Source organism: Strix uralensis, chromosome 25, assembly GCF_047716275.1.
Source record: "Strix uralensis isolate ZFMK-TIS-50842 chromosome 25, bStrUra1, whole genome shotgun sequence".
Taxonomy (NCBI): domain Eukaryota; kingdom Metazoa; phylum Chordata; class Aves; order Strigiformes; family Strigidae; genus Strix; species Strix uralensis.
Genome location: NC_133996.1, coordinates 7,321,964 through 7,348,558, shown reverse-complemented (window position 1 = coordinate 7,348,558; position 26,595 = coordinate 7,321,964). Strand labels below are relative to the sequence as shown.

Sequence of the window (26,595 nt, the reverse complement as noted above, 5' to 3'; positions counted from 1 at the left end):
CAGAGGGCCGGGAGGAGTTGCGAGGAGCGGTGAGGGAGGTGGCGGCGGCGGCGCCTCCTCGGCCGCTCTTACGCGCGGGCGGCAGCGCGCCGCCGCCGGGCTCGCGCCGCTCTTCTCAGACTACGCTTCCCGGCACCCTCGGCAGCTCGCCCTTCCGCCTTGCCGCCCGCGGGGCCTGCCGGGAAGGCTGCGCTTGGCCTATCCCCGCGGTGCATGCTGGGGGGTGTGGGGCACGGGCCGCGGGCGCGGTGCATGCCGGGAAGGCGGTGCCGGGCGCGGGCGGGCGCGCTGCATGCTGGGAAGGGCGCTCCGGCAGGGTCTGCCCGGCTCGGCGACCGGTGTGTCCCGTCCCCTCAGCCCGGTCCCGGCCCATCGCCCGCCCGCCGCCTCCGCAGCGCTGCGCGGGGCTGTGACCCCGCCGGGCCGCGGCCGGGCTGACCTGCTGCGCCTGCAGCGCTGCCGTGACCTGCGGCGGCCCCGGGGGGGGGGGGTCAGCCGTGAGGGGGATTCCCGGGACACAGGAGGGGCCCTTCTGCTGCAGCGGGCCGGCGCGCCGGCCTTGGGCACCTTGTCGTGGAGGAGCCTTGCTGAAGAATGCCCACAGGTGTCTGCTGGCCCCTATTTAATTAATTTAGGCGAAATGCGGATGTGGGAGAATAAATTTTTACTTTTCTCACCCTTTTCATTCTAAAAGTTTTGAATAACAATCAGGGGAGATCAGGCAGTATGTTGATTCCTTTTTTTTTTTTTTCTGTGTACAAGCTCACCTTTAAATACTGATAAAATTGGATGTAGTGTAATCTCCCTTCATGTAAATACCAAATAACTCTTAAAATATAATGATAATGTATGTGTATGTAATTGTGTGTAAAGGGTTAGCCGAGGTTTTGGAATGAAGTTAGACAACAAGTGTCATTACTAAATAAACAGCACTTACTATAGCAAGGAAAACTTTGTTTTGCTTTGTAGTTTCTGTTAGAAGACTTGAATTCAGACTTGCAGAAACCCCATGATAGCGACTCTGACAGCGGACAGGGCAGCTGTGAAGCAGCCTCTCCGGGTCCCTGCAGCAAGGGGAGAGCATCTCCCGATGACAGAGGTCTGTAATATTTCCCTGAATTGTGCCTGCTGCTTGTTGCCTTCAGTGGTGCTTTTTTCGTTTTATAAATACTTTTTTACGAAGTTGTCGTTGCTCAACCTGTTGGAATCCAAACTGCCTTTTTTGCTGCTCATTATGTGGGCAGATATCTGTAAATCTCTGAAAAGCATTTTTTGAGGTACAGAAAGGGAAATGGTAAATGGGATGTGAGTGTCTTAATTGCTTAATTCCTTATGACTTACTTAATCTATGTCCTCAGTTACTTACTGTGGGTTTTATACTATTTCAAGACAAGTCACTATCAGTGAAGGATTTTCAGCTTTGCCTTTTTTTTTTAAAGGTTAAGAACCTATAACATCAGTTTGGGTCAGTTATATACTGCACTACAGGGAGAAGTGGATTTTGAAAACTTGAGTTCAAGCTGCTTTGCTGTAGATGTTGACATCTGTGAAATTTAACAGATATGTAACTATGTTTAACTGATTGTTTGTTAATTAACTTGTGGAATTTTCCTCTCCGTAGCATGCATCATTTCTTTTAATATATTTTGTCAGATTCAGAGGAAGAGATTTTTGTACGTAAAAAAGCAAAAAGCAAGAAGATACTTCAGGACAGTGAGAGCGAGGATGGAGAGGATGGTGGCTCTTTTGTGCAGAACAATGCTCCAGGTGGAGACGAGGAAAATGGAGAGGAAAAAGAGAACATCACTGCCCAGAGGGACAAGAAATCTCATCGGATTCGCCAAGGCCTGCTAGATAGTGATGACAGTGACACTGGTGACCGCTTGCAGATTGAAACCCTTGAAACAAGCAGAAAGTCTGGCTTGTCCGAGAATGAGCTGGAAGAGGAGAGACCCCTAAAGTCTGGGAAAAAGTACAGAAAGCATAAACAACATAAACATGGTTTTGAAGAAGGGGTGGCAAAAAAACCTGTAGGAAAATCAAGAAGAAGAAAGGAGAAGGAGAGAACAATTGAGTCCATTAAACAGCTGAAAAAAGAAAAGAATCCTAGAGCAGAGGTATATATTTTGGCAGAAAGTCTCAGATGTTTTCTCAACTAAGTTAATTTTGTTTCTGCATTTGGCTATTGTGTTTCAATGCTTTGGCACTGCCAGTGCCCACATCCTGCAGCAGAGGTGGGATCCACAGGACACAGCCCAAGTCTGCTGGTTTCATCTGCACAGAACGTACAGACCCTAATGCTTGATTTAATGTCAGTGCGTGTTAAGCCAGGCAGAAATTATTTGAGGTTTTTTTGGGTTCGTTGCGGGTTTGTTACGTGCACAAACTGCTTTGATTGGTATTTCAGCTTTTCTCTACATTGCTGGGCTAGTTTCTGGAGGAAGCTTTGGGCTACTTTCAGATCGGAACTCTGGTCTAAATAAATGGCTGCTGGGGAGGTTGTGTATTGTTGCTATTTATGAAACGCATATTTCAAGTGTTAATTTTTTCTCTCTGAGGCATTTTGGTCTTAAGTAACTGTTGAAATTCCCAACTTATCATAGGCATATGAATTAATTACCTTATCAACTTTACGGTGCTGTGAAGTGAGTATGACTGCCTTACATGACACACGAGGTGGTAGATTAAAGATGGCCTGTACTTCTCCTAACTTCTTTCCTGAAGACCTTTTGACTGTAATCTTAAATTATGTCAAAGAACTGAAGGGGTCCTTCTGAAACACACAATTACACAACTACTTTATTCTTATGGCAAGCAGGTAGATGGTGGTGAGAGGTATCCTTTTAATGACAGTGGATGTCTCCTTGATGACAAAGACCTTTTTGATAATGGCTTAGAAGAGGAAAACGATTACCCCCCAGAGGATGAAGAGTCGATAGAATCAATACGAGCGGCAGTGAAAAACAAAATAAAAAAATATCAGGTAACATTTGATAGTGACACAAGATTATTGGTTATTAGTGGGTGGTATTGTACCTGATCATGTATTAAAATCTTTCTGATATGACAGAGGAGAGAATAGTCCCCTGCTTTTTGTTCTTAAAGATGGAGGGACGTTGTCCTGGGAAGTTATAATGCTTTAGTAGGAGCTTTGGAAATCTACCATAAGTATTAAGTGGGATTTATGTTGGTTTATGAGAATACTTGCTGGTGTTGCTGACCAGTGATGATTCTGTACAATTATTTTTTTACTTTTGACCTGTTTGCCCTTGGTAGTGCCTGTGTACCTAGACAAATTGATGAATCTCTTCTTATGCACTGTAGAACAAAGAACGGTTTTCTGTGGATGAAGGCTACAAACATGCATTTGATGATGAGAACGAGGAACCTGTATTAAAAGAACCAAAAAGGAAGGTGAAGTATTCTTCTTTCTAAAGCTCTCCACTGTTTGTTGCAGTGACTCAAAACATTTTTGTATGCACACTGTCCAGTGTTCTTGTTGATTTGCTATTTTTAGTCTTTTTATTTAACTGGCTGCTTTATTCTGACTCCCTCCTGTTTGAAAGGGAGAAATAAGCTATTTAGAAAGTATAAATGAAGTCTCATATTTTGTTTTCTGACTTCAGCAGCCTTTCTTTTCTTTCCTTAAGGAGCGGAAAGCATCAAGGTTAAGTAAAGAAGCCATTAAACAACTACATAGTGAGACACAACGACTTATTAGAGGTAAAACTTAAATTATTTGTGTGTAGAGGGGTATAAACTATTAAGAAATTCAGGGGAGAAATTGAAAGAATTTGCCTGAAAGGTTAGAGCCTTCTTTCACCTGGCATGAGTTATTTAGGATTGAGGCATGCCACACCATTTTTATTCAAGGACCTGTTAAAAGGTATCTTTGAAACTAATGAAGAAAAAAAATCATTGTGCAAACACTTGAGCCTGTAAACTTGTTGTGTAAAGTTAGTGCAATATTTAGAGAGTTTGACAAGCATGCAGTAATGTTGAAACTGGTCCTGCCATTCTGATATTAACACCACAGTTAATTTCCTAATGAATTCATGGGCATGTTGCAAATTTGGTCTTGAAGACTGTTGCTGTTGGAACTCTTTCCCAACAGCAGTGTTTGCTATATTCAAGTTTAAACTGTGCTCTTTGTGCCTAGGCAGATGCCTTTGCTGCAAAATACTTGTGTCAAGCTTCTTTGAATTCCAGATATCAAATAAATGCCTTGGATGATGTTTTAAACCTTCTCTCGCCTCCTTTCTCTGGTAGAATCGTCAGTGTCTCTCCCATATCACGTGCCTGAGACCAAAAGCATTCATGATTTCTTCAGGCGTAGACCTCGACCACTCTGCCAAGGAAATGCCATGGCATTGCTGAAGTAAGAACTTAAACCCTCCTTGTATCTTTTCATAAATTTTGAGGATATCCCAGCTTTGCTTTTGAGGGTAACTGGACTTTTGCATGCTGTAGGTGTTGTATGACATACGCACCTGCTCTGTGTACAGTCGCAGCTTTTTGCTGGTTTAATTTTAGCTGTTGCTTTGACTGGAAAGTTCTGTTAAGAAACTTTCTTAGGCTCCTTTAATTCTGTGAACCCCTGGAAATTAGGAGTATGTCACTGTTAACGTAAGGCAACGCTGCACTCTTCACAGTCGTACTGTTGAAGTAATCAGGGCCTAGTACTAACTCCAGATGAAGTAACATGCTCGTGCAAAGTTACTTTAATGTGATTTAGACTGGACCCCAACATTTTACTTGGACTATTTCTTGGTTTTGGTAATGTGTAGTAAAATATTTAAGCTGCTGTACTCACAAAATTTTTTGGGAATTTTATACTGTGATAATGTAACTAACTAGTACAAACTCTTTACACTTCCTTATCTTCTCAAAATGAAGTTTTCCAGACTTCTGTCCTTTACCTCTTTCCACACATTAATGACAATAATTAGTAAATTATTTCCTTCTCTTTGAGTTTGTTCTCAACCTCTTCTCCCCATTCACAGTAGCCATGGGTGATATAGTTCTTTCTGCCTTTGTTAGGTCCACTAAATACCAGCTATCCCTAAATGAAGAATCTGCAGACACTAAGAACCTGAGCACAGATTGCAAAGATGGGGAAATAGAAGGTGATCAATCAGCAGCTAATGAACCAGAAACAAGCCTTGGCAGAGATGTTGATACTACTGCGAACAAGCCTCTTGGTGATGCAGGGAAGAGCTTGACAGAAGATTGTGCTGAAGAGCCCAGGCAGGACGGTGATGATTCTCCCACAGCTAGGACTGCAACAGCTGATGGTAATACAGAACAACAGCAGCACTCTGACTTCCTAAACACTGACTGTAGTGAACAAAGAGAGAATGAAATTCCTCTAGCAGTTGGAGGAGATGCCCTTGAGCAAAGAGGTGAAACAGCACCAGACATACAATGTGACAAAAGCAATCAACAAGTGGGGCCTGGATTGGTGGCACCGCTGGAAAAAGTGAGGAAGTCCAAGTTGGATAAACTTCGTGAACTGGGAGTAGACCTGTCCATCAAGCCAAGAATCTGCTCTGACAACGAATCCTTTATAAACCTCGATGAATCAGATTCAAATAAAGGTATCGCTTTTATTGTTGTTCCTCTCATACCTGTCCCTGTAAGCAGAGTTAATCTGACTTAAACATTTCTCAGACTTTCCAGTTAAGGTGATAGAACAGTCAGGCACGTTCACTTACCAGTACGGATTCTTTGCTTCGTGTTGGTATCCCTTTTCTTTCAGCTGATGTTTAAAAGGAAAGTTCTGAGTCCTTAATATTTGAAAGCTTGAAGGAATGCTCAGTTGTACCTATTTAATGATGAATGATTTATTTCTGTTTTGCTATAGTGAATTATAGTTGGTACTTAAAGCAGATTGGAGCACTTTTTCAAATTGATTCAAAACAAGGCATACAGTAATTATCTGGAAACAAAACTGGCCTGTAACTGATTTTGTTAAGAGGCGAGGCTGGATAACAAGCAAAAATCTACTTCTGTAGCAAGAATGGTTTGAATGTCTTTTAGGTACTGGAAGTTGAACGTCTAGTCATCAATATTAAATAGTTGACCTTGTTTCAGGGAAAGACTGCAAATGATTAGGCAATTTTATAATTCCATTAAATCTATTATGTATTAGAAGATCTTAAGAGGATGTCTGGATTGGATGCTACTTCTGTGCGTGGAAGAAACTGACCTCTGCCAAGGAGCTGTTTTTGTCAGCCGTCAGTCTGGCTTTAGATGTCTGTGTTAACAGAAGTCTAGAATTGCCTGGTGGCTGGAAGGCTAGACTGGAAGTGAGCTGAGGTCTTGTGGATAAATCGTAGTCAGTGATAAGGTAATTTAGTATTAGCTGATCTCAATTAACTACAAGTTACAGCAAAAATACTCTGTAATGGTTTATTAGTCAAATAGAATGGTTTTGCAAATATATTAAAGATTTAGAGTTTTTAACTACCTTTGAAAAAAGAATTTTTCAAGATCTACTCTTGATACAACTTCAATGCTCAATGCTTTTAAATGCTATCAAATTAATTTAATTTGCATTTTGAAATTTAATTAATATGTATTTAAAGAATTAGAAGCCTTGAAAGCACGTTTCTTGAAGCACACTCTTGGAACGTCAAAATCCAAAGTTGAAAGGACCATAAACATGAACATTATCCGTAAGGAGACTACATCTGAAGGAAAGGAGGAGCTGAGAGCAGACGTGGTACCAGCAGTGTTGGCTGCAGAGAGCCTGGATGAAACAGTCCACACGAAGCCAGGTTGGTTTGGGAGGAGAAGTGATGATTGAATTGGAAAACACCTTGTCTTCTTTTCCCCCTCATTCCCCCTTTCCCAGTGCTGCCCTATGAAATACAGATGAAGGGATCTTCATTTGTGAAATTAGTATGTATGCTCCCTCTAATGGATAGCCCTGTTTTAAAAAAGAATCTTGATAGACCTCTTAAAGAGCACAGGCCAGTGTAGAACAGCCTCAGTCAGATCTTTGCAACTGGTTCTCTGGATTTCTCCCCATCTGTACCAAAATTTTATATAAACATATATCCACACTGTTGTATTTCATCAGCCCTCTGAATGTGACTCTCAGACTTCTTGTGAGCTGCTACCGATTATTAGATCTCATGCTTCCTTATTTCTAAACTGCAGTTTCTAATAGAATTGTATGTATTTGCAAACAAAACTGTGCGTGGAATGTGACTCTCCCATAGCATCCATTAAAAGAAATAGATTATTTGGCTGGTTCTATGGGCACACATTATTTTTAGTTGCTCTTGATTATTTCATGTGCTGTAGCACATCTGCCCGTGGCACTTGGATGCTCTTGTTCCCAAAAGGTGCAGTGGAGAGACAGAGCCCGTTCTCATTCGGAGCGCTGCGCCGGTGGCATTTATGGATAACGAGGAATCTTGGTAATCCTTGAGACTGTGTGGTTTCTCTAAATGGAGCTGAGCTTATTGAAACTAACTGCTCCTAGCTCTTAGTAGATCAATTCACAAAAACATTTAAAAAACAAGTAATTTTTTTAATTCCCTTTTTGATGTGTGTAGCTACATTAGATTGGATGCTTCAAGGCGGTGAATTGAAGGATTCACAGTAGTACAGCTGATGTATTAATTTCTTCACTTCTATCCAGGTGAAAAGCTGCAGGCACTGAAGGCTAAACTCCAGGAGGCCATGAAACTCCGCAGGACCGAGGAGCGCCAAAAGCGGCAAGCGTTGTTTAAACTGGATAATGAGGACATGCTGGAGGAAGAAGAGGAAGAGGAGGAAGAGATGACAGATGAGTCTGAGGAAGAGGAAGAAGACAATCATGAGGTCTGTATGCAATATTTTTACAGAACCTTGTCAGCTTCTCAATTCTGCTGCCTCTGCCCAATGAAATGACTTTTGTACACTGTTAATACTAGGGAAATTGCCAAGAATTCTTCCTAGAAGCTAAAAACCTGCTACAGTTGGCATGTTCAGGGTTTGCATTGTCTGAAACTGAATTTATTAGTATTTTTTTACTTGTCTAAACAGTATTAAAACCGAATGTAAGTGTGCAGAAGATTCTGGTGCCGTTTTCATGTATCCTTGGCTCACTGCTAGCAGGGGACAAACAGGTCACCTGCCCGATGTGGGGTAGGATTTACCATGGCCTTTCCTTTTTAAAAGGGATCAGAACAGCTTGGCTGTTTCAAGCACCTCTATGGCAGTTGTCTCAGAGTGGAATATTTGCATGTAAGAACTGTGAATGTCACTCAGCTTCATCCTCCATATGGTAAAATGTTTTCTTGAAAAGCAAGGAAGTTGACAGATCAAAGCAATAACCACCGTATCTCTGCTATTTTTGGGGGTGGTTTTTTTTTAGAATGTGGAATTTCTGCTTGGTGAAGCAGAGGAAGATAATGAAGATACAGAAGAGAAACATGTTGAAGATGGTGATAAAGAAACCGACAAAGAATCGATTGATGGAGAAAAGCTGGAAAAATCTGTGCACTGTGATTCTGTTCCCAAACCACCTTCAACAGAGTCTACATTGATGCTTTTTAAGGACAGCTCCTCAAAAATGGGGTAAATAAACCAAGATTTAAAATTTTAAATTTGCTCAATACACAGAGATGTTTTGATTTAAAGTACCTTTTATAAGTATTTTTTTCTGTCCTATTCCAGTAGTTATATGTGCATTAATATATATTTTCTTTAAAAAACTTAGTCGTTGTTTAGTGGAATGATCTGTTTCTTAATCACAACATACGAGATGTATTTTTGTGTCTTACCTTGTCTGTCAAACCTAATTGCAAAAGACAATAGCAATTCGACTTGTATATGTTGGCAAATACATTTTATTTAATGAATTGCAGATATTCTCTTCCTGACGAGAAACTTGAGATGGAAGAAGTTGCAGACAAAGGTTCTACCAAGTTAGGTAAAGTACAACTATTATCGTAGCTAGTGGTTTTTTCACATGGCACATGTATAGGTTTCTGTTTGGTATTCAGTATTTTTGTTACTTCATCACCTGTATAGTTATACAGTATGATTATAGAAGCTTAGCCTGTTGAAAAAAATGGGAGGGCTTGAAAAAACTCGGGGAAAATAAAGTTCAAAATTATACTGGAAAAATATAGAAACTGTCAGAAATCAATAAGGTGAAATTCAGTAAAAAAGCGTGATATGCATCCTCAGTGAAGAAAGAAATCCAACATAAGCACTAAATAATGAATTTTTAGCAAGGTGTCAGTATTGCAATACCGTATCTTGAGGTCCTACTGGATCACCAAAAAAAGTTAAGCACTGTATTTTTTTATTTTTTTTTCACAGAGGATGATGATTCATTTTCTCTACCAACACTAGCAAAAGAGAACAGCCATAACAGCAGCTTCGAGTTGATCGGCTCCATGATTCCATCGTATCAGCCCTGTAACAAGCAGATGTCACGTGGAGGGAACTTTTTATCTGCAGCAGGAGGTTTCAGGTCACCTTCCCCAGGTTTTTTCAAAACGAGCTTTATCAGCTCTGCTTCCAAGGTGAGGTGGTCAGGCCTATCCCTATCGTATATTAACACAGTGGGTAGTGAATAAATGTATTTTATCCTGACTGTCAGATCTATCAAAAAAATAATACCAGAAGGTGGTATCTAGCCAAATGCTTTTATATGTGTAAGATTTCAGAAAAGCAAACTCTCCTTGGAGTTTAAAATGTCTCCATATTGGAACAGATGAAAATGACATTATAAAAATTTATATTCTAAAACATCAGAGAAGAGATGATATCATCTGTGTTTTATAGATAAAATATGTACTTGGTAAATATTTTTTAAATATACTTACCTGGGCTACACGATATCTGATGTCAGTGAACTCCTATGATTTATCAGAGCAGTGCAGACATACTTGAATTCTGCATGGCATTAATTCTTTTAAATAGGTTAAATGTTTTATCCCATTCTTGCTTTTGAATTCCAGGCTTGCAAAACAAATATCTTATACGTTTTTATATTCCTTTGGCTAGAGCTCAGGAAAGACATCTGAGCCCTCTCTTCCCATAGAAGATTCCCAGGACCTGTATAATGCCTCTCCTGAGCCCAAGAGTTTATTTCCAGGGGCTGGGGAGTCACAGTTCCAATTTTCTCTGGAAGATGACACTCAGAGCCAGCTGCTTGATGCGGATGGGTAGGTAATAGGTGTAAAGGATGGTGGTTTGTGCCCTTTAACAGAAGTTGAGCATACAGGCCAGCAAGGTTTTTCTAACGATCAACTCTCTTTCAGGTTCTTGAATGTTGGACAACATAGGAATAAATACCAGCCCTCAAAGCATCAGCTGACTCTGGCCAGCATGGACGAGAACGCGATGGATGCCAATATGGATGAATTACTGGACCTGTGTTCCGGACAGTTTAGCAGTCAGGCTGAACACGTGCCAAATACCAGCAGCAACAAAAAGCAGAACATGGAAGAACTGCTCAATCTTTGTTCAGGAAAATTCGTGTCTCAGAGTACGTCCTGAATTCTGTTTCCAGCTTTGCTGGTGACTTGATTCATAAGCTTTATGTGAAGGTGCCCTTTAGTTGTGGGCGCTAGTGCAGAATGTGGAACTTCTGAGAGCTGTCACAATTTGTCACCTTTGTGGGATCATGCTAACTGGTATTTCTAGGATGCTCTCTGACATTTTAAGAGTAGAAATATATCTGTCTAATAAGTTGCCATCTTACTCCTTTTCGTAGCAGGTTCCCCAACATGGGCATCTTCAGTGTCTTCCAAGGCAGAAAAAGACAGTGACATAGAAGACCCCATGGCAGAAGCTCTAGCGCTTTGTTCAGGCTCCTTCCCCACAGACAGGTTAGCACTGTTCTTCCTAAAATGACAAAAACTTACAGTGATAGTTGTCTCCTTTCACTCTTAATGTGCTTTCTTGTTCGTCATCAGTTCAGAATGCTGTAAGCAAAAGTGTGGTCTGTTTTGGAGGTGAAAAGGAGGAATATTGCAAATTGCTCAGCAATCACTCTCTAAATTGGCAGCATATACTGTTTCCCACAGCTGCTGTGAAGGGAAAGTCTTTGTCTTTCACTGATAGTGAAAGAAGTGTTGAAGACCTTTCATCAAACTGAGAAGAGATTGTTAGAATGTAGGACATTTGGGTTCTGTTCTGTTGCCAAACTACAGGAACCATAACCAAATGTATTTTTTCCATTGATTAAACTAGAAAGGTGTGTGGCTGCCTGAGAAAAAGGATAACGAGGATGGGACTGTTAGGGGGATCCAAGAGGAATTTTAGAGGGAAACAAACTCAGAAATTAGTACATGTCCCATGGTTTCCACAAGTGAAGACCTGCGGTCTTAAAATATCAGTGCTAATGGGGATTTGGGGCGTTTAAAGGTAAATGTTGTTGAGAGACTGTAGCTCTGAGCACTCGCAGGTGATTGCCTGAGAGCAGCTGCTGTGGTGGTTGAAACTTTGCCTTGAATTACTGTGAATCCATCATTGGAGGTGAAATGAAAATGTGTGTTTGTTCATTTCCCAGGGAAGAGGAAGAGGAGGAGGAGCAAGAACTTGGTGATTTTCAGCTTGTAACGGATGACAATGCCTTTGATAGTGAAGAGGTACGGACTGATGGAGCAAAGCAACTGCTGCAGCATTTGGACTAAGAGAATTCCATTTATCTACTTAGTTTTTAACATAACCATCAATGCAAAGTATCATGACTTCCAGAACAAGCTACTGAAATGTTTTTAAGAGCAATGTCTGGATCGTTTAGAATTATGATATACTGGATAAAGCATAGCAAATCCTCTGAAAAATCTCTGGTGTTTTAGTCTCTGTGGCTTGAAGAATAGAAGCAGCTGTCACTACAAAGCCATCCACTTCCAGAAATTCCTTAATTTCTGAAAACTTTCTCTTTGACAGGATGAAAAAAGTGGAGATAGTGATGCTGAAGAAGCAGAAGTGAGTGATGAAGAAGAACTGCTGAGACACAGACAGGGCTTGAAGAAAAAACTGTTAAGTACATCTTTTTTGTATCTTAATTGCCAGACAGAATAGAATATTAATAGCACTAGAAATTTAGTCTATAATTATTCCCTCCCCAGCATTAGTAGCTAATGTTTATATGGCATTGGCTCTGACTGTTTTTGTGCTTTGGTGCTGCCACGTTGCATGAGTTTAACTATGTTGCTGGTGGATTATAGAGGATTTCCGTTAAAATTTTCATTATAGATGGAAATCAGAAGGTCACAGTGAAAGCAACGCAACATTCTTTTGACCAAAAAAGCAGGATTCAAGGAGTATTGCTGTCATTCTTCATGTCTTAAGATCTTTATTTGTTCTAGTTCGTAAAACATGTAGTTGGCAGTTATCGTTGCTGTCACATTTGGTGGGCAACGGGCCAGGAATCTGTAGGGTGACAATAATCTGGGGTGTTGTGTGTTGGCAGGCTGTCTGTGGAAATGTGCAAGAACTCAAGTCTTGGTCTTTTAAAAAACAAAGATGAATCATAATTTCTCATTGAGGATATGTGTTAATTTCATGTCAAAACATAGAGCTTGCTTTCAGAAGATTTGTGTGATGATTATTGGTGTACCAAACTGAAGTTTTTTAATGTTCTTTTATAGAAAACTGCAGGATTTCTTGGAAGATGAGGCAGAGCTGTCAGGGAGTGATGTGGGAAGTGAGGAAGAATACGATGGTGAAGACCTGAACGAATATGAAGAAGAGGTTATTGATGAGGAACTCCCTAATGAAGCGGAATTAGAAAACCAAGTACAGAAGTTACACATGTCAGTGACAGTGTTAGTCTGTATTTTTGTGTGTGGAGTCGTGGCTCTTGGATATAATCTGGACTAACCTCCTCCCTCTCTTCTGTGCTGATAGGAAGGTGATGCTTGATGACGACAAGCGGCAGTTACGCTTGTACCAGGAGAGGTACCTGGCTGATGGTGACCTGCACAGTGATGGCCCTGGCAGAATGAGGAGGTTCAGATGGAAAAACATAGGTGCCTTTCTGATCCGTAGTCAATAGATGGGGGTGAAAGATTGGAAAGAGAGTGCGTGGGTGTGAAATACCACTCAGTAGTCCTTCAGAAGTAAATAAACTGGGCGGGGAGGGTTCTTCTTTTGGTGGGTTTTTTGTTTGTTTTGGATTGATTTTGTTGTTGTTGGTTTTTACTGGTCTGCTTATTGTATGTCTCTCTTGATAGCTAATTTTTTTTTTCTTTGTCTAGATTATGCTTCACAGACTGACTTGTTTCAGAAAGATTCAGATAATGATGATGAAAACGAACAGTTTGATGAGACAGAAGCAAAATGGAGGAAAGAGCGGTTTGAACGAGAGCAGTGGCTTCGTGAGCAGGTAACAGCTTCCAGAATGGCATCTGCTCAGTGTTTGTACCATTGCTAGATGTGAAATTGTCAGTTCCTCAAGTTAAACTCTGGAAAAAATATCGGTCATATATATGTATCTTTGTTTTTCATTGTGAATTCTGCTCTTCTACAAGTATTGTACAGAAAGGGAAACTAATTCAGAAGGGAGAGGCAGAACAACTATGTTCTGAAATAAGTCTTTTATTAAACTTTTAGAGGTTTCAGTAGTAGGTCAGCTTTGTCAGCTGAATGTGGTACTAGAGGTTTGCTGTTCATTAATAGAACTAGGATGAAAAGGAGTAATTGCAGTAAACTTTTACGGTAGAAAGTAAATAAAAAATACTATTTACATAATGAAAGACTTGGTCTACTTAAAATACTGAATGAAATGTTCATTCTTAGTATGAACTTTTTAAATTTTACAAAGTAACTTCTCTCTGCTACAGAAAGAAAAAAATAAAGAACAGGAGGAGGAGGAAGAAATTGGTGAAGACAGCCAATTCATGAAACTAGCAAAAAAAGTAACTGCTAAGTCCCTACAGAAGAAAGGTAAGCTTGCTTTTTATTGAAGGGACAATCAAATAAGAGAAAGAAAGCTTAACTTCTAGTTGTCACGCGTGGTCTCCAGTGAAGCAGGCCACGAATCAGAACTCCAGTGTCTGGGTTTCTTACACCAGTCTGAGCTCGTGTCTTCCAGAACTTGAAAAGCTAAAGCTATAAAATCATGGAAAATATGCAACTGCAAGGTTGGTGATAATTGTGTGTATTTACTTAATAAAATAGTATGCTGCTACTTGAAAAAAACATTGTAGAGTGGAAATAAGTTCCTCTACATCTTTTAGTCTTTTGTTCTTCGTTTGCTTGCCTTTAAGACGCAGAGAAGGAGACTGTAAGCGACATTCCGCCTAGCAGTTTCTCCAAATATCTGTGACTTAAGAAAAAACTGTAATGTAGTGAAAGTAACTGTGTAATGAGTGAAAGTAAACATAAGTTTTCCTTGTCGTGTCAAAAACATAACTCCAAGTGTGCAAAGCTGTTTCAAACCCAAATTTTCCCTTCTAACTGATAGAACTAATTGCCAGAGTCATCTATCAGTTGTACGGCTCAGAGTATAATTTGATGCAGCTTCTCCCCCCCTCCCGGCCCCCCTGCAGTATTTACTGTCTGTTTTCAATTCGAAGTTCTTCCGTTTGATATAAAATTATATTCCTTCAAATGAAGTTCAGAAATTGAGACTTCCCTCTCTGTCTCTGCTAGCCAGCCCAGCAGTAGTGGTACAAGACACCGCGCTACTACCCAGGAACCCCTTTGAAACATTCCGACCTGCCAGTGACATCCAGGTTGGTAACAGCTCTGAAAAATGGTATTTCCAAACTGTGCCCGTAGAGCACAGCAAAGCCAGCTGACCCCAGATTCTGGCCATTTCTGGTTTGTATGGTAGTGAGTAACCTTTTAGTAGAGTAGTCTCCTCTGTTAAGAGCAACCTACTAAAAGAGCTGTCTTGTTCGTGTGAGCGGTTTAACGCAGCATTTCTTTGTTCTTCAGATAAAAAATGGGTCTCTCTTGAACAGACCTAAAGCTGTTCTTCAGAAACTAGCAGCAATGTCAGACCTCAATCCAAACGCACCTCGAAATTCAAGGAATTTTGTCTTTCATACGCTTTCCCCAGACAAGAGTGAAGAGGCAAAGGAGAAATCAAAACTTCAGGTACAGGTTTGTGTGGAATGTGCTGCCAGTTGTGTAGGTTAAACACAGCAGCGGTAAGCGCTGCCAAGTAGTTAAGATCACTGTTTTAAATACTCTCTGTGATTTCCTCGTATGTGCTCTCACACCAAATAATTCTTTGATAATTCAGAATTTAAACTTTTTGAAGACTTTTTATATTCTAATGTATCCTCCTCCCCTGCAGGTGAAGAAGAGAGCTCCTACTGCGGTAATAACGTCTCTGGCCAAACGGCCCAGGGTAGACAGCACAGAGGAAACAAGTCAAAGCCGAAGCATATTCCAGTACTTGGAGAGCTGAATATTTCTGCTTAGGGCCAGAGGTTGCATCTTGTCTCTTTGCCAGTTGTGGTTTGTTTTGCAAATCTGCCAGCAATCATCAGGAAGGTAAACAAATTGCTGTGCATCCTTGTGCTGCCACTTGATTCACAAGTTCCAGTAATTTCGGGGTAATGGTCTTGTTTATTCCCCCTTGTTTTTTCTCAGTGCTCTGTGGCAAATGAGAGCCCCAAATCTGTGCTTGGTTGGGAATGAAATGCTAACTTGGTCTTTCCCAGGCATTAAGGAAACTCACACTACTGTATACTGCCCTCGCAGAATCTCACACGTTTCAGTGGTATCAGTTCCATCTGAAAATACCGTTGGTGGGACGGGAATGACGCAGAAATGCTGCCGTCAGCTTAAAGCACAGATGAAGGAGGTATTGCTGCAGCTTGGGGTAAGCAGTGTTACCTATGGCAGGACGGGTGTTGTTTACAACTGCAGTACAAAGGCAGCTATGGCTTCCTCCAGCGTCGTCTTTTCTCTAACGTTAAGCATTTATTAGCTTGACATTTTAAGCAGCTCTAATTCATATTTAAAATGTATACTTTTAAAAAAGGTCCCAGGCTTTTATGAGGCAGTATGATAAGTTTTTATTACTGTTTATATTCTTACATGTGCATATGAATGTTTGTGTGTGGAGAGGGAAAAATGTGGGAGAGGAAAAGGAGGTGTGTTGGGGGTATTTTATTTGCTTTTGTTGTAGAGAGTTGTTTGGTTTGTTTTGCCCAACTGAAGACTCTCTTAAATCATCCGTTCCGTTGTTTTCATGCAAGCTGCACTCATCTGAGAGACATCATCCATTTCTGAACAGCTGGTAACGAAAGGCTTCCTCTAGAACGAGGAAATCTGGTAATAAGGAACCATCATTCACAACTATTCTAAATAGTGTGAAAGAAACTAGAATATACAGCATCTCTGGCATTCCTGATTACATGTTGAAGTAGAGACCAGCTAATGGTAAGACAGTGGCCTGGTCCGTAAAACTGAACATCTTTCTAGGACTTGATGTCACGTACTTAAGTTGCTGACTGGAGAAATATCCTGAACTGTAAATTTTGTAACATCACAAGCATGCGCCTGGTGTGCTACATGTAAAATATTTTACTGTATATTATGTTTATAAAGATTATGGTACTAATTGGAGTGCAATTTTACAATAAAACGTGTTTTTAATTTTGGAGGCAGTTGGAATTAATTTACAGGACTTCATTTAGTTGTGTATACTTGGAGGTTTTTTCCAAAATGTTTGTCTATCTCCTGGCTCTTTTTTTTCATTGCTGGTTTTCTTTTGTAGCCACAACTAAGCCCTTCGCTAGCAACAGCTGCAGTAATATCGGAATACAACAAAAACAACCCCCCCTATGTTTATTGGAGTGTAAATTCTCAAGTCTTCCACTTAGGTTTGCATAAAATTCTTGGCCCCAAGAATATGTTTCTTCTTACTGATTCAATGGTTTTGGTTTTGTTAGTTCCTAGACAAAACTTGCTGTATGGTTGGCTTGAGGCGTGCCTGTTTCGGTTCATTCTAGCAATTCTAGTAATTAGTGTGCCTGGGTTTGGAGTGGGAGGTTTAGGGAAGAGGATGAAGGAGGAAAGGACACTTATCAGATGTTTCTTGAAGAACAGCATAACTGGAATAAGATAGCTGAATATCCAGTTAATTCTCTATCGTGGTGTTTGCACTGATTTCTAAGTTGTGCTAATTCAAACCTTCAAAACTGAAAAATCCTGCATCTTCTCTTAATTTTGCTAACACTGCCTGCCGCTAGAGAGCAGCAAGTGAATGCCCTTCCTCTAGCAAAAGGGGCCGGAAGAACGATTAAAGCTTAAACTATGCTCTGACTCAAGGGGAAATTCTTAGTTTTCCATGCTCCATGGCGTTGCAAAGGATTGAATTTATATAGACCTGTAATTGCTACATTTTTGCATCAGAATGTAGTAGCTTGAAGAGCACCTTTAGAGGGTTGGCTTTGCCCTAGTGGTCTGACTGGCCTTTCCTCAGCGTATGCTAGCCACAGCCACGGCATCTGTTTTGCTTTTCCTTTAGAATTTTCCCTTCAAAATATGTTTTCCTTGTTCCAGAGCCAAGAGCAGAAAAATACTGTTGGGCCTGAAGAGCTTAGAAATTGAAATACATAGAACAGGAAGATTTCTGGCTACTGCTGCTCAGAGTAAAGGTTTCCCCCACGACAACCTTTCAGGAGTTGGGAGTTTGTGAAATGCTGCCGGTAAGCACCTCGTCACACCCCAGAAATTGCTGGCAGCAGAGTCTCTTTCCACCCCCTCAGCCCCCCGCCCCACCTCCCGTCTGGCACTTTAACTCCTCTCGAGCTTCTCATTTTCAAGTATCGATTCAGCTCGCCCCTCCTGGCACTGTGGTGATGCCGCTGCGCTGACGGCCAGAAAAATCCCCCCTGGCTGCTGCTGGAAGTTCCGGGAGCGCTCTGGGGCTGGCTGGGACGGGGGGATTCACTGAGGGGGTGGGGGTGAGGGGCCTGTGCCCAGAAAAGGTCTTGGTGGGGTCATCCGGGGCTGAGGGAGAAGAGTCCCCTCCGCTTCACTCGCCGCTTTTCCCCTCTAATCCTGTCCTGGGCAAGATCCGAGCGGTTGCAGCTGAGTCGGGATTGGTGATGTTTGGTTTTGGCTTTCCCCGAGGTGCACAAGCAGCCACACCTTGGCAGGGCGTCGGTTGGAAGTTTCCACTATCAAGTAACAACAACCTGTCTCTGTGCCTCAGTTTCCCTTCCCAAAGGAATAAAACCTTTGGGATCTGAGCTCCGGAGCCTCGCTGAGGAGCACTGCTAAGTGTGTGAGATTACCTGCTGAGTCTGCAGGGAGAATGAGCTCCTGGGAACTGAAATGAGGGAAGAAATTAAAGCAGAACTTCTAAGCAGAGGAAGGGCAGGCCTTGGGCCCGTGTTAAAGGTTAACATTGCAGACACGTTTATAATCATAGCTTTCACCACTGCACGGCTCCTCGGGGGCTCGAGGCAGTCTCTGAATTATGTTTTCTTTTCCTTTTTTTTTCCCTTTTTGCCAAGAGACTGAAAGGGGGAGAGAAAAAAAACTATTTGTTTGTCTTGTCTAATTTAATTTATGTTATTTATCAAATAGACAGGTTATTTGGGAAACCAGATGGACCCAGGCTAAAATCATCTGTATTTCCAACATGTGAAAAATTATGTCGGAGTGGACACATGAAAAGAAGCGTGCTGCATGTTTTGTGTGCGCTTAGCACATGAGCTGCTGCACCTCATCTGTCCTGGACCTTTAATCAGTTGTCCCAGACCCAATATGAGGGTTAAAGGACAAAAAGACCCCCAGGCATCCACGCAAGTGCGGGCGGGGAGGGTGTCTTCTGGAGCAGCCGTGTCACAATTATTTACCCTCTCTGGCTCTCAACCCGCTCGTTAGCTGGTGCATCCTCTCTCCAGGAGTGATGGATGGGGCGCGGTTTTGGGCCTGTGAAGATGTCTTTAGCATGTGCTTGGTTTTGGAAGGGAGCAGGTGATGTTTTCAGTATCTGCTGCTTTTCCTTGGTGTTCTCTGTTATTAGAAAAGGAAACAGAAGACTTTCTGTCTTCTGCAGCAGAAATAGGCAGGAAAGGCTATAGTTGAAGTGGAGTAGATAAATACAGAAATAAAACATAAGAATATAGTAAAAGAAAACAAGAGCTGCCTATTACTAACAGGCGTGTGCTTTCCTCCCTAAGAAGGAAAAGAACAGCAGGGAGGGGAAAAAAAAAACCCACCATAGTGCAGGAGTGATGGTGCGAAGGTGTTGCCTTGTGCAGGAAGGAGCGAGCTGGCGGCAGCAGAGCCAGCGGGGACGGCTGCCCGGGCTCGGCGCAGGGCCCCCTGCTCCCCGCCATTGCTGCTCTGTTACCAGGAGCTGAGCCTGAAGCAGCCCCCCCGGCCCCCCCCAGCCCTGCGGCAGGAGCCCGGCAGCAGGAGCAGAGCCCTGGGGGGGCTCCTGGCTGGGCAGAGTCCGGCCAAGCTCGTGCCATGGAAGATAGCGCTGACACTTGCAGCGGGGCTGGCTTATGAGGTGACCTGTAAAGCAAAAGTTTCATTCTGTGTTAACTATTAGTCATTAATATTAATTATAACATTGCATGTGGTCTGTGTGGACAGATGTTCAGTCCTGGGGGGTGATTATTTTCTCTTGTATCATCCAGAAGCCAAATTTATGGCTAACTCCAGCTCTGCTTCTCCAGGCAGCAGAGATCTCAACCAGCTGTAATTAAAGAAAATGACATAAAAGATTGCAGTGCAGGGGGGAGGGGTGAGAAGCAAATCTTACAGCTTTGCAAGAGATTAATTTTATTTTTAGCTAATTTTTTTTTTCTCTGCTCCTCAAGGCTGTTTTCATGCAACATGCTTCCCTTACAGTGGCCCATTGATTTTCAATATTTGATGATGCTGGAGCAGGAGGGGATGGAGGATCGGTCTCAGCTGCTTTCCCCTTGGAGGGCGAGAGGTGACACGCTCGCGTGTGTCCTCGCACCCACCCGGCGCCCCGAAAGCCTCCTGCAGCCTCCCTGCGCCCCCTGCTCTGCCCTGGGAGCTGCTGCGCCGAGCCCGGGCCTCCCGCTGCATCCCGGCCAGGCTGGTTGTGGCCACCGTGCCCTGCCCCGAGGTCCTGGCTGGAGGAGGCCGTGGGCCAGCGTGGCAGCATCTTTCTGTGCTGTCTAATTTCCAGCCGCCACAGTTCGTGGAGACTCATTTCTGTGCAGGAAGGGTAATTAACCACGGTGGCGCTAACGCCACCTCCCCGGCAGCTCAGGATAGGCAGAGGTGGTGTTTTCACATTCCTATCTTACACGAAGCCTGAAGGAGGGCTTTGAAAACCCCTCAACCTTTTGCAATTAAACACCAGATTAGAAAAAAAAAAAAAAAGGGCTTTTCCTTCCTCCCTCCTGCTCCCCAGCCCAGCGAGCCTGGATGGGTTGCAGGGCCCTCATCCTGCCCCGTGCCTGGGAATGCAGCACGGGTTCCACTGGCTTTTTCCTCATCACGGTGGCAGCGTGGGACAGTGCCACTGCTCGAGGCTTCTGTGGGGTGGCCCACCTGGGGACCCACGCAGAGCTTTGGGCATCTGGGCCCTTCCCCATCCCACCCCGGCCCTGGGGCCAGCGCGGTGACCGCAGCCGCCCTCTCCCGCCGGCCGCCTGTCCCGGCTCCGCCAGCCGCACCTGCAGCCACCCCCGCCAACGGCGCTGCAACCCCCTCCGGCCCGCTGAGGTAAAGAAGATAATTAAAGCAACAGGCAATTATACCTGCCATGTGTTCCCTATTTTGCATGACGTGAGGGCGATGCTCTCAGTACAAAGCTCTGAGGCAGCCGGGGGATGATCTCACAGGCAGAGCTGTTTTGGTGGCCTTCGCTCCACCTACGGCTTCGCTGAGCGGGTGTGATCTTCCACGAGCCCCCGACTATGATACAGCTCCCACCCGCCGCCGTCACCCCGGCCTGTCCCCTGCTGCTGGAAAGGGAGAAGAAAAGGAAGGAAAAAAAGATGAGATGGGGTCAATACAGTTGGCAAAGACCCCGAACATCTGCAGGGGGCAAAAGCAGGGCTGGAGGAGCTGGGATTTGTCCGTGGGGCTGGGTCTTGTCCGTGGCTCCTGCTAAAAGCCCGTGAGTGATGCTGCTGGTGCCTCCAGCTTGAATGGAAACTGGAGATGTCAGAACAAACCCCATCGTGGTCCTGGCCATGACCTCAGTCCCCCAAGACCTTGAGAAACCATCAGGCAGGGAAGGAGGGCACAGCGGGGACATGCTGGGGCTGCCACAGCCAAGGCTGGCGCTGGCGGGTGAGCCGGGTGCGGGATCTGCTCCGTAAGGGATCAGCTTCGGCCCTGGCCCTGGGCCGCCTTGACCACAGGGTATTTTTAATTCAAAGGGCAGGAACTCGACAGCAAGATCCACCCCAAACTTCACCGAGTCCCTGTCCCTGCTGCCAGACGCTGGCGAGCAGAGGGGGGACATGTCCCCACACCCTCCCAGGGCACCCCATGAGCCCAGCACCAAACTGCCTCCCCGGCGCTTGTTGGGCTGCTGGGAGCCGCTAACGAGGGCGCGGGGCTGGCGTGGTACCACCGCCCCGGGGTGCTCGTGTGAACCCCAGCGATGGGGGACGAGCGGGAGGGGACATCGCTCCCCACGGCCCTCAGGGCTCCGGGGGTCGGGGCTGGCGGAGCCGGTGTCGCCGGGAGCCGCACACGCATCCTGCGAGGGGAAGAGCGTCGCTCCCAACATCTGCTTGGCGTTTGTTAGTCTTTCATTCCCATTCCTACCCAGCCTCCTCCCTCCTCTTTCATCCTTCCATCTGTACCGGCCTAAAAATAGGGCCCAAGCCTGACTTGATCTGCTCCTCCTCAGCCCTTCGTGACTTCGGTGAGATCCCGTCTGTGGCCCAGCGAGGAGGGGATGGGACCTGCTGGTTTCCCTCCCATGTCCCTTCCCTGCTGCAGAGCGGTGAGGCCGAGCGGCCGGGCCGAGGTCTCTGCACCCCCTGATTTTTTGCCCCGTGTGAGCGAACAGACACACCCTGGCCCTGCACACCCCGTGACGGAGCCCGGCTGGGGCCGGTGCCGGCCGCTCTCCCTCCATGCACCCCGCCACGTGCTGCCGCCATTCCCACGCTGAGCCCCGGCTTTGTCCGGCCGCTTCTCCTCGTTTCAGCCCATTCGCTTTGGATCTGCTTTGCGTTTGCTCCCCCCGTCCCCCGCTCCATGAAGGCTTCTCTTGTTCAGTGCCGGGCGCAGCTGGGGGGGGGGGGTGGCTGAGCCCCGTGCCCCTGCCGCGTCACTGCCAGCCTGGGGATGCTCGGTCACCCCCCCGCCAGCCCGGGCTGCCCACCCTGGTGGGACGAGGGTCCCGTCCCGGCTGCAGCATCCTTCGGTGGGGACGGCAGCATCAAAGTGCTTCGTCCTGGGCATGGGGGGTGTCAGACACCAAGCCCCGTGTCGGTCCCTGCATCCATGCCCGTGTGTGGCCCCGGGGCACAGGGGGCCATCGGCTGCTCCCCGGCTTTGCAGAGATGCCCATGTGGCAGGGGAAGAGCAGAAGCGGTGTCCCCCAGCCCCTGGCTCGTGCACCCACCCAAAGGTGCCCAGGGCTGAGGGAGTGAGGCCGCAGGGACACCCTCGCCACACGGCTGGGGCTGCAGCGGGACCTGGTGCTGCCACCTGGGGTGCTGCAGGGTCCCCGTGGGCTACTTGGGGGCCCCCATGGGCTGCTTGGGGGTCCCTGTGCCTCCTGCTCCCCAGGTGGGCTCAGCCCCTGAGCCTCTCCCGGGCACGGAGCAGGGCGAGCATCGCTTTGGCACTTCCCCGTGTCCCCCCCCCGCCTTCCCCAAGTCGCTATGAATAAATCATTGTTTTATTAAAGAGAAGCAGCTGCTTTTTTTCTTTTTTTTTTTTTTTTTTTTTGACACTCCATCCATACCCACGCGAGCCCTTTGGCACATGCTCGAACGCCAAAAGCCCCATTGAGGGCCCCTGAAGCACAGCAATTGATACACAGAGATCCCCAAATCCTATTCAGGGCCCGCTTTTCTGCACGAGCAGCCTCTGAACAGCTAATTCACTGCTCTTTTTGTCGCCAGGGTTAAGTGGTTAAGTGTGTGTGGATCCCATAAAAGGCCTTTACTCCATGAAAAGCTATATTTACATTGTAATCACCAAAGAACTGTTTAGGCAGTCAATAGCGGGGATAGAAAGGGGCAGCTCTGGCGGGGGCGCGGCGGTGTGCCCCTCACCTCTCCCGCTGATCCCCCCGGAGCAGGACTTTTGTGGGATTACGTCCCCCCGCGCCAGCTGCCGGGGGGCCGCGGAGCCGACGCTCTTTGTCTGGGCGCGGAGCCGGGGACAGCCCGGGCACCCGACCCGCCGCAGCACCCAGCATCCTGCACCTCGGTGGCCCCGGCCCCCCCCCAGGTAGGGATATCACCGCAGGGTCCCCCCCAGGTCCCAGGTCTGATCCTGCTCATTGGGGCCAGCAGCTCGGGGCAGGAGCCCCCCTCCCACACGAGGGGACCGAACCCCCATCACCCCGTCGGTAACTCACTGACGGTGTCAGCGCGGGCCTCCCTGGTACCCCTGTGTGTGAAGCGTGAGCTAAAATTATATCACTTTAACAAGATTAATTGAGCAGAGCGAAGAATGGCAAAAGCTAAATTAATTCACTGAGAGCAAGGCGAGGGCTTCCCTTTCCACCAGGAGCAATTTCCACGTAATCAATTAGACGATGTTCCAACTGATATCCCCGTCGGGGAAGGCGCCTGCTCTCCCCACGCGGGTGTGAATATTCATAACGGCTCCACTTTAAGAGTAAATACAGTAGAAATCCCACCGTGTCCCCCTGCAACCCCCCAGGGGATGCTGCATCCCACCAGGCACGGGGACAGGGACGGGGACGGGATGGGATGGGATGGGATGGGACGGGACGGGATGGGACGGGACAGGACGGGACGGGACGGGACGGGATGGGATGGGATGGGATGGGATGGGATGGGATGGAGATGCTGCTGCCACCAACAACGTGCCAGCAGAGATCCCTGTTGGGAGCCGTTGGAAACCACGCTGGTCCCATTGCAGACTGCATGGAGCGAGGTGGCCGCAGCCTGTGGGACACGGCCCCTGGCCCCTGGGTGCTGGAGCAGTGGTGGAGGGAGCTGCGAGGAAAGAGTGTGCTGTTGGTGGGTGCTCCCCTCCCCCTGCTGTGTTTGTCTTGTCTGCTCCTGAAAAACGGAAATGAAAATGTTTTTATAGTTATCAATTACACACTCCGACTTTTTCTGGTGCCTAGTGTGAGCTTTATGATAGAACAATTTTAAAAGTGTTTTATTGCACCCTCCAGCCCTATGGAAATTGTAATTATGAGGCTGAAGGGGCTGGTTAAGCAGAGGAGGTGATTTTCCCCAGTGGGCAAACCCCCTGCCATGGACAGGGCTGTCGGCCCCAGGACGGCCTGAACGATAATTTTCCCCCGAGACGAGCTGGGACGCGGGTGCCTGGAGCCCCGCGTGTCCCTCTGCTGAGCCCTGCGGCTCTTTCCAGCGTCACCCTTGGCCCGGGCGGCGCGGCTGGAGCCTGCAGCCCCGACACCGGCCCCAACACCAGCACCAGCCCTGGCCCCGTGTGGCCGAGCCATCCACATCACTGCAGGGTTTTGTTTTCCCTCTGGTTTGGCTCCCGTCTGGATTTTTCAAAGGCTCCGGAGCAGCGAGTGCCCTTCCTCCCCCGTCCGGCGCACATTGTTCAAATTAGTGCCTAAATGAAAGGATATTGTTGGTTCCTGTTCGGAGATAATAACCTCGGTAGCGGAGGGAATTTCACCCATGCAGAGAGAATTTGCTGGGCTGTTCCCGCCAGGAGAGCCCCTCGCCGGGGTCCGTCTCGCTGGGACGATGGCTGATGGGAACAGACCCGCCAGGAAGCAGGGGTTTATCTTAGCATGCTGCTCTAATTGCTGAAAACTCTGCTTCCCGACCTCAAAAACATGCCACCGCTCCCTGTCCGGTACAGGGGCACCTGTGGCGCGGCAGCGCCCGGCCACCACCGGGATTAGCACCCAAAAGCAGCGGCTGCCGGCGCCCACTCGCGCCGTCCCCGCGGAAAAGTGCTCCTGCTCCCCCGTGCCCGCGGGACTGCGGCTTTCCCTCTTGCTTCCCATCCCTCTGCCTTCCCTCACAGCTTAGGGAAGCTGAAACCCCCTCACCCTGCCATGGAAAAGGGAGGAAGAGGGAAGAAAACGAACCCAACCCTGGAACTCCAGTGTTTCTGTTTTTATTAAAAAGTAGAGGATTTCAAGCATAAGGAAAACGGGTTTTTTGGTTCAAAAGGCGCCTTCTGCCACACAAAGGCCTTTTCTGCTGGGGGGACCCGGCCGGCACCAGCACACACTGAGTGACACGAGGGGCCCGTGGCACCGTGCAGCTCGCGGCAATCACAGGCTGAGCACGGCAGCGGCGGGGACAGGGGGTGGGACAAGCCCCCGCGGGACCCCAGGACAAGCCCCCGTGGGACCCTGCTCCCTCTCCAGCCGTGCCGGCCAGCCCGACACCCTGCGTGCCGAGCCCGCGCGCCGCCGGCCCACCTGGCTGCAACGTGGACAGTCGTTTAATTGTACACTCCGAATTTTAATTTTTTTCAGCCAGTTTTGCTCTGATTGAATTTTAACAGATGTTTTGACTTGTTATAGGTGAAGGGGAAGCTGAGAAAAAAAAAAAAACGAAGTGTTTTTTGATTAGAACTGTTCAAAGTTCTTCAGTGGAGCCGTTTCCACATCAGAAAATTCTGACTATGTGCAATCAAACATTTAATTTCCACAAACGCAATATAAGATGATTCCTCCAGGTTAGAATCTGTTACAGTTATTAATCAAAGCAGGGCAGCTGAAATGAAACCTTTTATTGAATATTGTGACAAAGGGATAAATTAAAGCATTTATGGAATGTATCAGATTTGTGTCCAAGACTGAAATTTCAAAATCCTGAAGTTTTCTGTGTTATGAGGTCCAAATGTGGAGCCTTTCTGTTTCAGGACAAGTGTGCAGCAGTTGGGGGGGTGCAGGGAGACGCTGCCGCGGCCGTTTCACTGGCAGAGAGGGAGGGGATGGTCCCGTCGGCTGGGCCTGGCTTGGGCTGGGCCTAGCTTGGGCTGGGCCTAGCTTGGGCAGGAGACAGCCCAGGGACACGCGGAGCTCGGGCTCGAGGATCTCGTCCAGCTGCAGGTATCAAACGATGGAAAGATTTCACGCAGCGCCGCTGCCCTGGCACAGCCGATGGACAGCGATCAAAGGCAAAAATATACACTTAAATACGATTTTCATCCCCAAATCCTCGCAGACAGACAAATCCATCCACGGAGTGAACTTTGGTTGTAGCCAGGCCCGGAGAGCCCCTGGGCTGGACGCTGAGGGAGGGACCCGTCCCGCGGCGCAGGGAGGGGACACCGAGGGACGAAGCCACCCAGAGCCACCGGCCGAGGCAGGAGTGCCCGTCCCTCCCCCTTCCTCTCCGTTTCCCAAACAATTTCCTAATCAGACCTTTCTGTCTGGAGTTTATTAGTGATTCACAGGCCAAGAGGAAATGGTGATTTTTGGGTCCTGGTCTGATGAAGGGGTGGAGCTGGCGTCAATATTCCCCTTTTGTGGCTCCGCAGCAGAGGAAACGTCTGCGAGAC

The 26,595-nt window shown here is 46.5% G+C and overlaps 1 protein-coding gene across 1 annotated transcript; it reads left to right on the top strand.

The window, feature by feature from the left end:
- The first annotated feature begins 292 nt into the window (after positions 1–292).
- On the top strand, positions 293–16,586 carry CLSPN (claspin). The gene is made up of 25 exons (XM_074894373.1): positions 293–604; positions 970–1,099; positions 1,654–2,117; positions 2,819–2,983; positions 3,325–3,414; positions 3,651–3,723; positions 4,270–4,378; positions 5,041–5,597; positions 6,588–6,779; positions 7,652–7,833; positions 8,369–8,571; positions 8,862–8,926; positions 9,322–9,527; positions 10,012–10,172; positions 10,269–10,495; positions 10,724–10,838; positions 11,522–11,600; positions 11,905–11,996; positions 12,609–12,773; positions 12,868–12,989; positions 13,218–13,345; positions 13,803–13,905; positions 14,614–14,696; positions 14,902–15,063; positions 15,266–16,586. Exons 1-25 carry the CDS (start codon positions 293–295, stop codon positions 15,377–15,379), a joined length of 4,299 nt encoding a protein of 1,432 aa, XP_074750474.1. The 3' UTR covers positions 15,380–16,586.
- The last annotated feature ends 10,009 nt before the right edge of the window (positions 16,587–26,595 follow it).